Consider the following 18,485-nt stretch of genomic DNA (forward strand, 5'->3'; position numbering starts at 1 on the left):
ATACCGGTTCCTGAACGATACTTTTTTCGATACCAATTTTATGAAATCAATTTTAACAAGATTACATTATCTAAAAAAAAAACTTTGGTTTTATTTTTCAGCTTGTTGATGTTTATACAAACTCAAAGATGGACGGACTCGGGTGGACTCAGGTGGACTCGGACTTGGATATTTTGGACACAGGAATTTTTCAGAATACAAACGAATCCATGTCATGTGTAAAATAAAATGTAAAAAAAAGTAACAACATAAAATTTATATAAAAAGACATTAATAAACGTCTCCCACTTAAACTCAATTGATTAAAAACTAGGACTCGACAAGGTGGACTCGGACCCAACACTGTTAAATACGATTAAAATATGATTTGAAGATAATGTTGTCAGTATATAAATAGAAACATGAATAGCCTGGACAACACAATCTTAAACTGTACAGATTTTCCACAATTTCACATGTTCCTCACTTTGGCAACCTGTCTAGAGAATATTCAACTAAACACTAAATTTGGAAACTCAATTATAATTCTTTTAATTGCAGAAGAGTATTAACATGATCAACAAAAACATATTCAAAACTAAAGAACAACCATCAATGCTAAAAACTTCAAACTTTTCAAACATCATCCATATACCTACAAAACTATTATGAAGTCCACTTTCTTATACCATGCAGAAATCAGAGTGTCTTTACAGAGGTCACAAATAAAAAAGATTTCAGTTCTGTCCTTCAGATTTCCCTTCCATTTCCACTGCAGGGGAACAATCTCTTCTATTTCCTCCACACACACTGTCCTCAAATGGAAGCAAGAAACGGTAAGGCTTTTAAACCCCCACACTATAACACAGCGCAGTCTTGAAAAGGGTCCAAATGAGATAATTCATGTCTGTTTGCTCTAAATGGGAAAGCATCGTTTTCTAATAGAATCATATTTCACCCAGACTAAAAGCTTCCTCAGGAACAATTAAAGACAACGAATGAGCATTGCCTTATTCAAACTGATCCCTCCACATATGCACCCATAACTCTAAACCAATTGTAAAATTGCCTCTTTGCGAATGTGCTGCTACGTTTAATATGATGTTACAGTCTCTTTCATTAATCAACTGCTAATGAGATTGAAGCCTTGCTGTTGACCAGAGCTAAGTCCTGCTTACTCAGGTTGTGATAGCCATTTTTGCAAAGAAACGGTTTTCATTTACACAGGCTCTACAGTCGAGTAAAAGAGACTGAATACAGAAATTCAAGGCAACAAAACATTTCACCATATGTCAACAATTGCTTCTTTCTTGTGGTAATTCCAGTAAGCATCAAAAGTTTCAACAGATCTACTATATACAGTAAAACGTTATAAAAGGAATATATTGCATCAGAACTACTGCCTACAGGAACAACAGCATCTCAGACACAGTTTTATGGAGAGACTTTTTACCTGTTTGATTTCTTTTAACCAGGCTCTATTTTATTTAAGCAATCAGCTAAAACTGTAAACTAAAGTAATGCAAAACAAACCAAGGAAAGGAAGTACTACATCTGAATAAGTGTGGTAAGAAACCTCTGTAAATCCTTCTGGTAGTTTCATCGCCTAACTCTTTTTAGTAAACTTAATTAAATACAGGATAAAAGTAGTACAAGGAGATAATTCCCAGTAAGACAAGTGGTACAAATTAGCATTAAAAAGATAATGCTGCCCCATTGGTGTACTTTATCTTAAAGCAATATTAGAGTACACTCTTTCCTCTAGTGTAATATTCTTAAAACTTATTCATGCTTATACGGTACCAATTACACACTTCTATCCGATTAAAAGTGATGTAACAGTGCTGAAAATGCCATCCCTTCGCAGTACTTGTGACTATTCTTTCAGACTAGTGTCATTTAAATGAAAGACACCCAGTGCTGCAGGGCTGACCAGTCTCATTATATTACTGAGACTAGGTTGTAGTTTATTTTCTGACAGTTTGAAATTCGAGTGCAATAAAACTTTTACTTTTCCCAAAAGAAAAAAAACACTTTGGCAAAAGTTTTGAAAAATGTTCCTCTTCAGAAGCCAAAAAGCATCCCTAGATGGCTTGAGGATGTGAAATGAGCGCTTTAATGTGCCAATAGCTTCTTCCCAGCCAGGGGTCAGGTAAATACTGTTCAGATCAGGTAATGTGGCGGTAATATTTTGTAAATCATGTTTCTATTATTTAAATGACATTGTGCAAGGGAGGGAATCACACTGGCACATGGAAAGGTTGAGCAGTGGAGGGAAATGATTTAATGTAATGGGAGGAATAAAACATCATTAGCGCAAATTAACTATTGTCAGCCGAGGTGATCTTGTTGGGTGCTAATGCCATTGGCAGCCGCTGAAGGTGGCAATTTACGCACAGGGGGTGGGGTGAAGTGAAGTGCACATCGGCATGCATTTAGCGCCCAATGGCAGCCGCGGTCACAGCCGTTCCATTGGGTTTTGTCTCCTGGAGTTTAAGTAGTGCCAAGATGAAGAATGCCCATGTTTAATTCACGCCGTTTATGTTTAACTTCAGGCCAGGAATGGGCCGCAGTCCATTAATTAGTACCAAACGGCCGTTCAAAACAAGATCTGCCTTGTACAGGTCGCCCATTTTCCCAGGATTGAACGGCTGCGGTTTTACCTCCGTCACCTGCCAAGTAACTTGACGGTAGAAAATTCTACAAAATTCTGCACAGCAATTATACTACTACTACTAAAACACTGCATGAAATCACTTTCAGTTCCAGATGCACTTAGCACTTTTTATTTTTGAGTCTTCATGTTTCAAAAATTACTATTCATATGTAAAACATTTTAATGAGACTAAGTGCACCTTTAGGACTAAATGTCTATGTTGAGTGAATAAATTAAATTAATACAGACCTCAATATATACAATATGTTCAGCTACCACTTCAGATTACTCTTACCTGAGACTTGATGACATTGCTGGTCTACTGGAATGTCCAAAAGAACCCCCTTAAAACAAACATTGAAATCATTTAGTAAGTTTGTTAGGCTGCCAAAGAGCATAAATGTTTTATAAGAATAATTTTTATACTTTTACAACCATTCTGTGTTCTGTGCTACAAAAGCAAGCAATGGTTTTAGACTCCCCAAATATGGTAATTCCGCTCTGTAACATACTTCTGTCCCAGTTACTATTAATTTTTTCCAAGAAATGTCAAACTGTCCATTTAAACAAGAAGAAAGCATGACAGCTGGCGATATTGATATCACAGGGCAGACAAAATTCTGCTTTCTTTCAGGACGAGAGCCAAAATGATCTATTTTGCGTCATTTTCATAATATAGAGGTGATTCGTTGCCTTTAATTAGTCTGGATTTCATGCCAGGATATCGCTCATTACCTCATGCTGTCCGCCAAACTCTCCAGCTCAATAATTCCGTTTAGAACATTTCTCCCACAAGTTCCTTCTGCAACACGAACTATTGTGCAACATGAAAGCATAAACTGTATTTTGTTTTTTAGATGTTTGGTATTCACTTTAGGCCCTATTAACCCTAGCCGACGCAGGTTTGTAAACATAGGCACTAGCTTCATAATCCCGCTTTCTTGCATCGCTGCGTTCCGAAACGTTGCATTCTCCGCAGTTCCGCACGGTGGCGCTACAACAGCGGGCATAAATATAAATGTCTTCTTTTACTGTCAGTTTTCTCTTTCAGGTCAGCTACCCTCTTTGCGGAACAACAGTTTGAAAGAAAATTTGCAAAGAAAGTGTTTACAGCAATTTACCTGATTGATACCACATCTGGCTTAATAATAGGCTATATATGAAAGTAAGTAACACTATCGCCCTCTACTCTGGAATAGCCTACTGAGGTTTGTTACCCAGATACATTTCACGCAAGAACTTGAACTTTTTTGTTTTGTTTGTATCATTTTACCAAATATTTACACTGTTATATAGATGTATTTGTATTTCCGCATCAAATGTACATTATATTAGCCTGTGTAGGCTATTTCACAGTGAGGTCCAACATTCTGAAACCACTAGTAAATATACATAATTTAGGCCTATATGGTATTTATTATTGTTATTTTATTTATTCTAAACAAAATATCAAATATAAAATGAAGAAATATTTCAGATTTCAAAAAGGAAATGTGTGGCACTGACTATGTGAACTTGTGGAGTTCATGTCATGTCAAGGTTTTTTTTTTTTTGTCTTAAAAAAAACGAGCAAATAGCCTAATAAGAGATTCTAAAATTCATGTACATTTTTCAATTTAAAAAGAAAAAAACGTACTTAATTTGTGTTGCTGATAATATAATCTGTAGTAAAAATAAAATAAAAATGTGCATAATATATGCATTTCCACTAGTGGTCACAGACTTTTGAACCCACTATCAGTAAACACAGCAAGGATTTACTGTTATACATTATGTGACTGAGACAAAAGTGCAGCAGGGAGACATGATCGTCTTTGCTGCACTGTAAACACCCAGTCACGTGTGTAGTGGAGGAATAAACCCCTGCGTGGTAATTAACCCAATGATAAACAGGCTTTTCCCACACAAACACGGCTGTTGTTATGAGTCTCCTGAGTGTTTCTCACACGCATTGAACCCCTCATAGGGTGTGTGGGAGGGGAAGAGCAGATTAATTCCGGTACAATAACAGATATGCTGATAAGTGATGTGTGTCCAAGGGAAATGGTGGCTGTAGAGGGCTCTTACACATCAGGCTGGTGTGATGTTCTGAAGTGGTGGGGCCCATCATCGTGGTGACACATCTAAATCTGCTTAGTTGGTGAGGTCTAACAGATTATCAGCCAGATTTGAGTAATAGACTCCTCATTTAGCCTTAATGTGTTTTGCATAGAGAGCAACCTCCTCTCATCAGTCTTTAAGATGAATCGTTGTCCCAGGCAAAATTTTAAAGATATTAGTCTACCGGCAACTGCATAAATCATAAGATTTTTACTAATGGGACCAAAGCTAAACACAGTCCCACCCTCTTAAACACACAAAGGAGATTATTATAATGATGTCAAGGTTGTTGCTCCCCGGGAGCCTCTGTTATTTACATGAGAAGTTTTTGCAGGAATATAACCCATTTAATAAACACACATACACACACAGAGAGATCTTAAAATAATTATTTAAAAATGAAATTTTTGTATTTAGCATTTTATGTATAGAATTTTTCATTCTCATTTATATTTTTCTGGAATGATATATAGGTATTCCTCAGAACATAACACATTGGCTATGCAGTGCTCACTTTTGTTGAAAATAATAGTTTAATATACTAATTAAAAGATGAAAAACATTATTGCGAAAAATTAAACGGAGTAACCCATGGTTCAGCTGAGTCATTGAACAAAATGCCAAGGTTTTCTCTTGGCTTAACTACCTGACACTGCAGAGGGCAGACAGAGACCACTGCTCGGTCCAGATCTGTAATAGTGGGATAATGTCAGAAAGCCCACTCAGACTAATGCAATGCTGAAGGACCTGTCATTATCAAAGACGAGAGAGCAGAGCCTAGTCTGAAGCAAATCCAAGAACAACACTTTTTTAAATATAAACATAAATATACATATGTATATATCTGTGTGTAGTTATATACAGATATAAATATATACATAAATATGTAAAACTATAAATATGTACACACATGTTGCATATGTATGTATTTGTGTGTGTGTGTGTGTGTGTATATATATGTATATGTATTTATCTGTGTAGTTTTATATTTTATTATTTGTATTGAAGACACTGAAGAAGACTGCTATAATGAAACGTCTGTTGAATTGTTTTCCCCCTACTTAGACTTAAACATTTCAAAAAGGATTTTTTTCAGACATTTTATTTTATTTTTAATTTATGGATGCTTCAGTCTTGACACCTAAATCAGCAGGCAGTAATTGCATTGCTTGATCATTTTTGAATAGAAATATTTCATGTGTACTTGGATTTGCTTTGGACAAAACTCTGCTCTCTCATAATATGAATGAATGATGCATATATGCAAATAATGTATATTTATGTTAGTTTTTCACTTGAGTTTTGAATTTATGTATTTATTTACTTATTAATTTATATTGATTTATTTTAATTTTATGTTATATAATCATTATTATGTTCATTGCCCATGTAATGGCTAATGTTGTGGCAATACTGTACAAGTGATGCCAATAAAGCTTATTTGAACTGAATTGAATTGAGAATAAAAGACTATAACAAAATGAATATTAGAAAAAAACTATATATTAATTATATTATATTATATTGTGTGTGTGTGTGTGTGTGTGTGAACTATGAACAACCAGAAAGTGTGTACATACTTTTGCAATAATTTTAGACAATCCATCTGGTGGTTTATAATTTAATGCTCTATGTGTTTTTAAATACATGTCAAAGGGTTTGACATATGTTCTCTAATGCACATGACATTCATATTTTTTTAATGTGGCTAAAATGTCCAAATATTTTTTAGGGCCACTTTATATCTCTTTGCTCTTATATCTGAGTATTATATACTTGAAAATCCAATAAAACAGAAAGTATAACAAAGGGACTTTTGCCTTAGAGAACAAGAGAAGCTGAAGTGTCAGCTGTAAGGCAGAATCAAAAGCCCACTGCTTTGTTTCTGCTCCTCTGTAGAGCTTTTGTGAGCCCTTGCTTCTGGAGGGCTGTCACACAAGAGTTCATCTCTCCCCTTCATTAGACATACTTCCGTCTGCGGTGCCCTATATCAGTCAAATTAAACACACCCCACGCGTGCTCGGGGACCAGTGTCGTCGCACTTTTACACGTTCAATCTTTCAAACTATGCGCTGTTGAAACACGTGCGCTCTCGAACCAAGTCCACCTCTAGTGTAGAATCGGTTTGTTTTGTACATCTAATTCGACAGTGCTTTTAACAGGAGCCCGCTGCTTGTCAGATGCGATGGCTGTGAAGAGCCGGAGATGTTCTCTTGAAGGGGCTCTGTGAAGCACAGTCACTTTGAACAATCTCACGCAACCCACGCTCCAAGAGGTGCTGTTCGCACGCTGAGGGCCCCTTTCTCTTCCCTAACCCTTTCTTCTTCATTTCTCTTCGTTCTCATAAGTGGAAACTTGCAAAGGGGGTTGGTGAGGTCCGTTGCATGCCTAGTCCGACTGGAAGCCCTTCTCTCTTCTCTGAGTGTCCAATTCCTCAAGTTACACACCAGGGAAGCTTTTCATGTTTGTCAAAGCGCAGACGACTTTGGTCATGTCTCTCTTGCGATTTCATCCCGAGTGGGAGGGGGGCCGACGTTCGATGTTCCTTTCGGTGGGACGCTTTGCTCATTAGTGGAAGGGACTTGAAGCTCTAACACAACATGTCTCCTCTGAAACAGGTGTGGAGGTAAAGGCCAGCGGGCCGGAATGGCCCCTGCAGGCTTACTGTAAGCGCCGCGGGTCGCTGTGCCAAAAAAGCGGGGGAGTGAAGGAGACGAAAGGACAAACATGGCCTGATGTGATATGTGTCTGTTTCCTGACACCAGACATCCAAAGCTGCAAAACAAAAGATGACACAAATACAGCGGATGGAAGAGGAAAGAGCAGACGGAGACATCGGCTTATGGTTAACCTCTAAACCTGAGACACCGCATAAAATACAACACTGTTGACACAACCAGCTTCAGGAAGGATAGGTCAAAACCCAGGTGTGGGCAACAAGGCTTTAGAATTGACTCGACTTGAGGTATCTTCAATTTGAAAATATCTCAGCAGAGGTTTCATGAGATGGATGGTTTATTTAACCAAAACTGTTCTGATTCTGTCATAATTTATTCACACTCATGTCAAAGGAGGCATTTTAAAGAATGTCATTTTGAGGTCTACAACAAACATCGGTGTTGTTTTGGACCTCACGGACAAAAAGGACATTTTCAAAATATCTTCTTTTGTGATCCACAGAAGAAGAAAAAAACATACAATGAGAGTGATTTAATGATAACTGAATTTACATTTTGGGGGACTTGTCTATTATGATGGTGAACGCAGAAACAAGGGGAGAATGGATCCAAGTGCAGCATAAACTAATTCAATAAAGATGAATCAAAAACATATAATAAACTGGACCAATGATGAGTGTCTGAAGATTTAAGAAAGTTTATCTGCTGGATCCATTGGGTAGGTTCAATCTTGGTTGTCTTAGTTGTTCTCAGTTCTGTTTTTGTCTAGTTTTGGATTTATCTTTTTTTAAATTAGACTGCATTTATATCCAGCCCCCCTCATTTCTGAGTTCACCATCGTCAGATTCCCATTAAGAATTATTTTTAAATTCACATTTAGTCGTTGGTGTAGACTACTGATTGTTTGAATGATCCATTCCAGAAAAATAAATTTTATTTGTATCATCTTATCAATTTTCTGATCATCAGGAAGGTAGTTTGATCATTTAAATCCTCTGAAATATTGAATCTTCTTCCTGGGCTATCTAATAACTTGCAGTCATGACATATTTAGCCATTTCTTCTTGGATAAGGGCAACAATATCATATCAGATATTGCTCTTCAGAAATGGAGCATGAACCTAACTGAGTGCATGGCAATTGTATATGGCAGTATATCTTCACAAGCAGTCTATCTCAGTTATCCAAAGGGCAATGCATGTAAAAACAGATGTACGATTTGACATTAAACTCAAAGTAAAAGAGGGTGACAGTCACAAAATCCCAAAACAGATTTAAAAAATTCAGCCTACAGACATCCCCCTCTGTGTTTGATGGCCATTGACTGTAAATGCCAATGCGTTGGGTTATCTTTTAATTCCAGGTTATGTTTAAAAAAAAATAAAGTAATATAAAAATAAAATAAAATCTTTTGTTTTATATGGTCGAGACCAGCTGTTCACCAGCACCAGCAAATGTACCACTACTAAAAAGAATGTGCTAATACTAAAATAAAATACAAAATCTCTGCATATGATAACAATGTAAATGGATCTGTTTAATAATTATATATAATAATTCTGAGCTTTATATAAATTTTTTTGCAAATAGCTGAATGGATAACTCTGACCATGTAACTGCTTTGAATAAGTGTAAGAGAGGTAAAAGTCAAGCCACAGGACTTTCACTTTGTGTGTTAAGGTAAGTGTATTCTGGGTTTTGTTTGATACAAAATTAGAGCTTTCTCTGTGATTGGCTGATACTGTCACCTGTTGTTCGAGGTTGGACATTACACCCAGGCCTACAGTACTGACACAAGCAGGTAGGTCACAGATGTTCAGAATAGCATACTACCATAGTACTCTTCCTGTAAAATTCCTGCATAGTATGTTTATACAATGTAAACTGTATGAACTGTATGCACATTTTCTGTATTGAATACATGGATGACCTATTACATTTCCCAAAATGTGCAACATACAACAGAGATTATTGTATGGGGTACTGTATCCCACACTGCAATGCACTTACCTTGACCATCAATTGCTAGAGTAATGATTGAACAGAAAGGATATTATTAATCTTTCTTTATTCATTATTTGATCAGACATAACATGTTTTCACAAAATTGGAATAAAATCGCAAAATTACCACTTTTGGAGTTGCGTACATACAAAAGGATGAGATCATATAATGATGTATTAAATATTGAAATAATGTCATTTGATTCTGTTATTTAAAAATAGTATGCATTATACAGTGTACACTGAGTATTCAGTGATTTGTAAGCTAGTATTCCATTCTGATCATAGCCAATGTCTTATGTAGAAACAACTGAAGAAAATAGTTCATGTAAATTATAAAAATACACATTTAATTGCAAAACTATTTTAGGAGCCTACTTTTCTTTCTCACTGTTGCTTGTCCCTTGCAGTGCAAACGAGGCTCATTCCCAAAACAGATTTAGAAAATGCACAGACATCCCCCTCTGCGTTTGATGGCAATTGACTGTAAATGCCAATGCTTCGGGTTATCTTTTAATTCCAGTTATGTTTCAAAAAATAAAATAAAATATATAGTAAAATAAAATTTTAAAAATAAGATAAAGTCTTCTGTATTATATGGCCGAGAGCATAGCTGTTCACCAGCACCAGCAAATGTGCTACTACTAAAATAAAATAAAAAACATAAGAAATAACTCTGCATATGATAACTTAATGTAAATGGGTCTGTTTAATAATTTCTCTAATTCTGAGCTTTATTTTATAACAGCTGAATGGATATCTCTGACCATAAAGTGTAAGAGAAGTAAAAATCGAGCCATTGGACTTTAACTTTTGCGTGTTAAGAAAAGTGTGTTTTGGGTTTTGTTAGACACAAAATTAGAGCTTTCTCTGTGATTTACTGGGCTGTTTTGCTAATGGACATCATTTTTAGGCTCAAGCATTACTGCTGCATTGGCTGATACTGCCATCTGTTGTTCAAGATTGGACATTACACCCAGGTCTACAGCACTGACACAAGCAGGTAGGTCATGGATGTGTTCAGAATAGCATACTATCATAGTACTCTTAAAATTCGTGCATAGTATGTATATACAATGTATACTGTTTGAACTGTATGCACATTTTCTGTACTTAATACATAGATGACCTATTAACATTTCCTAAAATGTGTAACATACAACTATTTAAAAAATAGTATGCACTATGCAGTGTACTGAGTATTCAGTGATTTATAGTATTCCATTCTAAACGTAGCCAGTGTTTTATGTAGATGCATAACTGAAGAAAATAGTTCATGTAAATTATTTATCATTATAATTAAATTATTATTGATGTAATGCTTGAACTGGTCGTGATGTCGTGATGATTTGAGAAGGCTAAATTGATCAAACATAGGCTCATTGTCTGCAGCTGGTCGCTTGGTCGTTACTTTAAAAAACAAAAACTTATATTTAACGAACAAAAAAATGCTCCAAAGTCCAAACGTTTTTCTAAATTAACTTAATAAAAAAACCGAAACGAAATATAATAACTTTGCCATTGCATACAAAACTGAACTATTTTAATAGATGAAACAGTAGTGGGCTATAAGCTGTTTTGGGAGAAAAGGGAAAAAAGACGGGCTCGGGCCGGTAATTCTTATAAGCTGTCGGACACGGGCCGGGCTAGGGCCTGAGCGTCTCGGGCCAGGGCCTAAATTTGAGGCCCGTGCAGGGTTTTAACACAAAACTGAACTATTTTAATAGCTGAAATAGTAGTATAAGCTGTTTTGGGAGAAGGGGAAAAAAAGACGGGGTCGGGTTCGGGCCGGTAATTCTGATAAGCTGTCTGACACGGGCCGGGCTAGGGCCCGAGCGTCTCGGGCCAGGGCCGGGCTAGGGCCTAAATTTGAGGCCGGTGCAGGGCTTTAATGAACGGTAATGAGTGGAGCGCACACGCATAGACCGGGATAATACGCAGAGCGTCGCACCACTTGAAAGTGAAACCTGAGCAGTGAACTAATTTTCGGCAGCCGGAATTTCGGTGCATCTCTAATTATTGACGACATCAGAAATGGATATTATATAATAGATGCTTTTTTGAACATTTTAGCAATTTAAAAATATTAAAATAGGATTTTTTTTACAGGGCACCAGGTTGGGAAACACTGCATTAGGTCATATGAGATCAAACGACTACTCGACAACAATTATATTTGTCACAATTTTTTATTGTTCACGTTGTCGATAATGTCGACTAATCGTTTCAGCCCTACTGGACAGCAACCAGTCTGGTTTCAGAAGTGGACATTCAACCGAGACTGCCTTGCTCTCAGTTGTTGAAGCCCTAAGACTGGCAAGAGCGGATTCCAAATATTCAATACTTATCTTGCTGGATCTGTCTGCTACTTTTGACACTGTTAACCACCAGATCCTCCTGTCAACCCTATTGGCAAAGAGCATCCTCAGCTTGTCTAACAGACATTTCTTGCTGGATGAAGGACCATCACCTTCAACTCAACCTTGCCAAGACAGAACTGCTTGTAGTTCAATCAATCCCATTGTTTCACCGCAATTTCACCATCCAGTTAGGCACATTGTTAACCATAACTCCATCAAAAACAGCCAGAAACCTTGGAGTTATGATTGATGATCAGCTGACTTTCTCAGACCACATTGCCAAAACTACCCGGTCCTGCAGATTTGCTTTATTCAACATCAAGAATATCAGGCCCTTTCTTTCAGAACATGCTTCACAACTCCTTGTTCAAGCTCTTGTTCTATCAAGGCTTGACTACTGCAATGCTCTCTTGGCAGGTCTTCCACCCAGTTCTATCAAACCTTTACAAATAATCCAGAACACGGCAGCAAGAAAAAAATTTAATGAGCCGAAAAGAATGCATGTCACACCTCTGTTTATCAATTTGCACTGGCTACCAATAGCTGCTCGCATAATTTGTGTTCTGCAAGTGAACTGTGCATTATTGTGCCATCCCAAAGAGACACAAAATCACTTTCACAGACTTTTTCATTAAATGTTCCCTCCTGGTGGAATGACCTGCCCAACTCAATCCGAGCAGCTGAGTCCTTAGCCATCTTCAAGAATCGGCTAAAAACACATCTCTTCCATCTTTATTTGACCCTCTAACTCTAGCACTCTCTATTCTAATTCTATTCTTTAAAAAAAACTTGCCCCTTTTAGACTTGCACTCTATACATTTCTAACTAACTTTATAAGAAAAACTAACACTAGCTTCTCTATTCTTTTTGTATTCTATCTATTTGTTTTCTTTTTATTTATTATACAATTAACAAAAAGCAAAAAAGGCCTCTAACACTAGCTTGCTCTATTCTTTTCTATTCTATCTGTTTTCTTTTTATATATTATTTAATAATAAAAAAAACTTTGCTACGTGTACTGCGTTAAGCTAACTGAGACTTGTCATAGCACTTGCATATCATTGCTCTTTTGTTGATTTTGATTACTTTCATTGTCCTCATTTGTAAGTCGCTTTGGATAAAAGCGTCTGCTAAATGACTAAATGTAAATTATAAAAATACACATTTAGTTACACAACTGTTTTAGGAGCCTACTTTTCTTGCTCACGGTTTCTTGTCCATTACAGTGCAATGGAAGCTCATCTGCCAAATGGCACTATTTTAAATCATTAATCTCTGGGCGAGTGTGTGCTGTGTGGGCATTCAGATCCCCATAATGTTCGGCGGCTGACAGCAGCCATTTTCCATGGACGAGAGGAATGAAGAGGCCTGTTGACCCCTTTCCACCACAATCTTCCCTCATCACACTGTGCGACTTCATTAACTCTCAGGGCAATTTCAGGACTTTTTCAAGGCGTTGTCATTATACACTGTGCTGTCAATTACACAAGCCTGCTGCTTAAAATAAATCCAATGATAAAAGTTCTCTGAAAGCCAAAAGGTCATCTTCTCCTGTTAACTTTAGACTGGATGTTTTTTACTCCTGATCTCAGTATCAGATGTGATCAATAATATTAGCTGAGTTTAAATCTTGTGCTTAATTGTTTTTCACACACATGCTTCACATAGTAGGAAGTATAACTTAAGCCTTTTAAAAGAACAGTAGGTGAATCATGGATAAATTATGCCCTCTACTGAAACTAATGTGCTACAGCTGAATACAGCCAGTTACCAATGGACTTCAGCAAACAGTGGCTCACAGCAAAACAAAGGCATGAAGACACAAAAGGAGAACTCTTGCAAATCTTGTTTTTCGATTTGTTTTTATTTTTTATTCTGTTTCATCAATTTATTTATGGTAATCAGAATTATATTTGAAAAAAAAAAAAACTAACAGTACTTTCACGTAACAATTTAATTTGAAGTCAGTCCTGAAACACTTCTTTCAAGAAAACATAAGCATTATACAAGCATCTTGACCAACCAGACAGAAACAAAGCTGTTCATTCATGATGCACTCCAATAAACGATGTTCATCTGTCTAAACAGATAAATAAACTCCTCTCTTTCTCTCTTCCCTATCAGTGGTTTGAAATGATATATGAAGTGCCACAGACGGCTTTCCAGAGAGACAAATGCCAGTGACTTGCTCTGAAATGTCAGATGTGACAGTCGGAGACATGCCATGAGAACCTCTGCCTGACCAATTTGAAGCCCTCCTGATCACAAACTGGCTGACTGTCTAACTGATAAAGGCCAATTTTACCTGCCTGGAAGTGAAATATCTCTCTATGACAAATATGAGGGGAGTGAAGGTACTGCATTGCTGTTGAAGATCTTCTATAATGCTGGTATATGATAGGATGCAGGATGAACCCTGTAAATGATGATACAATGGCAGCTGAGCACAAGGAACTGGTTTTGTGTTGTAAATACTGGGCAAAGTTACAAAATGAATACAAAGAAGCATTGTTACTCAGTGGATTTGTTTGGTGCTGTACTGAATGACTGGTCTGACAGAACAGTTCAAGCTTTAGGGTTGAACAATACATTTTCAAGACCCATCCTGTCATTTGTGATTGTTGGATAAGGATCTTTATGAAAACCATCTTGATTCAAACCCGTCTGAATCACTGAATTAGCCGGTTCAATATGCTTTATTAAAGAGAACTGACTCAAAAGAATGATTCTCTTATAAATCGTATATCGTGTTAATATCCACGAGAGCATTCACTCTCAGGTTAAATATTGTAGACCAGCAGCAGAGAATAAACAGAAATACCTATTTTAGTAACGGGCGAAGCTTCAAAACCTTTATGAATAATTTGTTTCGAATCAGTGCATTGAAATGCATATCATATTAACAAAAGGTCACGTAGGCCTAATTTTAGTTTTTCATTGCATTTACAATACAGCAGATGACCTTGCAGAGTTTCAAGCGTTTCAAAACAGTGAATCACTTCGCAACTGATTTGCAGTTTCAAAAAGTTTCGTTTTTCCCACCACAAACGTATAAATTGCCATTATTTTTTTTTTTAATTCCATGCCAGTTGCAGCTTAATAAAAGACCGTCTTGAGAACTAGGCTAGTGGTTATCTGTCGGATTCAAATTGGACTAATCTACGGTTTTACGTAACGACTTATGAAGTAACGAACGTTATCACCCGTCTTAAAGGAAAAAAAAGTATCTGACTAAATTGTAAGACTAGTCTAAGAAGTTTAAGCAACTGGGCAGCTAACCGGTAGTACTGACTTCCCTTTGGAAATGTTGACTTTAATCAAGTTAAGCCAACAGAAGCTTTTATTTAAGAAAGGCACATTAGTCAAACACATTATTTTATTCAGTCACAGTGTCTAAATACACAAACATACTCACATTCACAATGTCTAAAATCTCAATAATGTACCAAATCAATAACCCCCTAAATTACAGTTTAATTCACAGCATAAGACAAATACAATAGAGGTTAGGATACAAATTTAATCCTGTTAAAATTTCATGTTGGGTTTAAGAACAATTTAATTTATTAAACAGCAGTGCTTTTATTCCACAAATATGATGGTTGGTGAACATATAAATTTACAGTGTGTATATTAACAAGCTGGTCAAGAACTGTATAATCAGTGTTGCACTTGAAGGCGTTTTTTCGTCATTGTCTCCTCTGATGAACTCATGCAACGGGTCACAAATGTCCTGCACCTGCTGGAATAGTCCTCTGGACAGTCTCTGTATAGACTCACATGGGCTGGGGTGATGAAATCGAAACTTTCAACTGTCAGCCCTTTCTCGCGCAACACTTTAACCATCTTCTCCACATCCCTGTACCTGATCACCCGGTCTGCTCTAGAATAGAGGTACATCTGAGGCCAAGGTGCCGGGTGCTCCATCATGGCATCATAGTGGTTCTTGTGAAAGTACTTGGTCACAGGATACAAAACAATCCTGAGAAGGAAAATGGCCACAGCAAACAGTGCCAGGAGGAAGTACTGCAGTAGCACATTGATTTTGGGTCCCAAGGTGGTTTTGAGTGCTCGGAGCGCTCCTATAACGTTTTGACTGCCCGGGGCACTGTCCACAACCGTGCCCACCACACACAGAGTGCTGAACTGATTGTGACTGTGCAATAACTCAACGATGTAGCGGTAAAGCATGAAGCCCCCATTGCTGAACACATGGAAGAAAATTGGGTTGTTCTCCACCTCATAGTCAAACAGAAGTTCAAGTAATTTTTGCGAAGTGCTTCTTAGTTCCTTGTAGCCCAGTGATTCTGAAATAAAAACGGTCTTCAAAGGAGCCGTGTAGCGTAGAGTCACACATCCCTACCAAGAAAAGGGAAGCTGTTATAAGTACTCTATGCATGGGTGTAACTATGGTCCACCTTTATGGGTGACCGTGATTTCACCAAATACAACATTCCAATTAACCAATCAGAATTGAGGGATAACCTTTCAGGAAATATCTGTTTTAGGCTTACATTCAGGGTTAGGTGCTTCTACACCCTTGTAAATCAGCTATTAGGTTTAGGTTATTAGGTTAGTAGGTTTAGGTTTAGGGGTAGGGATTGGGTTTAGTCTATATTTTTGGACAGTAATGTTGATCCTGGATCAACAAAAGATGTTGATCCAGGAACATGTCTTACTTGGCAAAATCACGGCGACCACCTTTATGTCCCAATGGATTGACTTTTAATAAAATAATCAGATATCATATTTTTCTTTTTTGTTAGATTAAGGTCACATTAAAACTTAGATTTTTTTTTTCAAATGGCAAATTTACACAGATTTTAATGTCATAAGGCCTGTTCACACAAAGAATGCTAACCATAGTGATAAGTATATCTATAACTATATTAGTCCACACTAACAGATGATAATGTTCTGTTAAAAGCGTGCACTGAAGTTACATCATCTGCTGCTTTAAATGATCAAAATCTTTAAACTTATGGTGGATTCTGATTGGCTATCAATGTTTTTACTGTTCATCTGCTGAAAAAAAAATTCAGAAAGTGATTTCAATTATATTGTTCCTCCATGTCATTATCATTACAGCTGTGATGTGGACCTATTCTCATAGAAGTTATAGGTTATAGTATTACTAAATATTATTAAAATTAATATTAAACCTATGATGATCCAAGAGTGAAATAATTAAATTACAATTATTTTGAGTAAAAAAAACATTTAAACACCAAGTATAGACTATCTCACAATTCTGCTTCTAATGATGTTTTCTCAAAAGTTATTAAAGTTATAATGCTCGATATGAAACATGAGACATATGATGTTTGATTAACATAAATAAAAATATAATATACAAATATTATCTTTAGATAGATAGATAGATATGCATCATTTCCAATGTAGCTGTGAAAATATTTTTTCTTTGTTGGTATCTGGTATACATGAAATATTATGCATGATTTAATGAACAACAACAAAAATGCATAACACATAATGTTGTGAAAAGCACACTGTAATGGAAATGCTCACGACATTTTGTAAAAACACAAAAATGACAATTCCTCTGTGGTGCATATTTGTAGAAAAATTAAACATACTAGTGAGAGTGTGAAAAGTGCGCTTAAGAGAGACGATTTTCTAAAAGCCCACATGACCAACAGTGACCATAATTGAAGAAACGACAACATGTGTATGTTTGCAGGGCATAGGAAAATGTCTCACCTGTTCATTATAAATAGAACTGTATTTGGCGAGATGTTTGTCTCTACTGCCCGCCCAGCCTAGCAAAATAACGACTGGCTCCTTTGATCCGCGCCAGTGTTTCTCTGTCAAGACAGGAATAATGTGTCCAAACAACAAGTCTCCCGTGATACGCACTTACAGTATGTGAAACGAGTGCCACATTCCTATTGAAGCTTTCCAATTGAACATATGTAAATTAAGGTTTAAACACAGATTACAGGCTTCCATTCATATGAGCAAGGAATTGGGCAACAAGGCAACCCAGAGCTGCTGTCAGCCTCAGAAAAGCACTTACCTGAGGTCAGTGCCTCTGGAAATACAATGTTGTAGTCTATACCATCATACCCCATGTTGACGGTTATTTCCCTAATCGTCTGTCTTCCATTAATAATTCACTTCAAACGAGTGTCGCATTTCACTGCTCTTGTGCTGCTGAGATGACAGTCACAGTCAGCGGCAATACACAATAACACATCCCGAGTGAAGCAGGCAACATCAGCGTGCCATTGTTTCATACAACATCCGGGCCAAGAGACAAGTTCAAAATAAAGGCTCTTTAAAGGCACTTTTTGCTAAAAGATTAATAATTGTTCATTAAAATTTAAAACGATTCAACAACAGATATCCTGTTTAAAATAAAAAATGACAACTTCTCATTGTTAAATATTTACATTTAGCAGACGCTTTTATCCAAAGCGTCCAAAGCGACTTGAGGACAATGGAAGTAATCAAAATCAACAAAATGATATGCAAGTGCTACAACAAGTCTCAGTTAGCTTAACGCAGTACACATAGCAAGTTTTTTTTTTAAATAATATAATAAATAAAAAGCAAACAGATAGAATAGAAAAAGAATAGAGCAAGCTAGTGTTAGAGGTCTTTTTGCTTTTGTTAATTGTATAATAAATGAAAAGAAAACAGATAGAATACAAAAAGATTAGAAAAGTTAAGTTAGTTTTTTTTTTTT

General features: G+C 36.6%; 1 protein-coding gene across 1 annotated transcript; it reads right to left on the reverse strand.

Annotated features, from left to right (window-relative positions):
* Nucleotides 1-15,099: 15,099 nt before the first annotated feature.
* On the reverse strand, nucleotides 15,100-18,032 carry LOC107733878 (transmembrane protein 53-like). Its single transcript, XM_016545710.1, has 3 exons — nucleotides 17,814-18,032; nucleotides 17,498-17,601; nucleotides 15,100-16,135 (listed from the first exon to the last, which is right to left on the reverse strand). The coding sequence occupies exons 1-3, from the start codon at nucleotides 17,866-17,868 to the stop codon at nucleotides 15,437-15,439; spliced, it is 858 nt and encodes a 285-aa protein (XP_016401196.1). The 5' UTR covers nucleotides 17,869-18,032; the 3' UTR covers nucleotides 15,100-15,436.
* Between the last annotated feature and the right edge of the window lie 453 nt (nucleotides 18,033-18,485).

Source organism: Sinocyclocheilus rhinocerous, unplaced genomic scaffold (assembly GCF_001515625.1).
Source record: "Sinocyclocheilus rhinocerous isolate Xijiao unplaced genomic scaffold, SAMN03320098_v1.1 scaffold4144, whole genome shotgun sequence".
NCBI lineage: Eukaryota > Metazoa > Chordata > Actinopteri > Cypriniformes > Cyprinidae > Sinocyclocheilus > Sinocyclocheilus rhinocerous.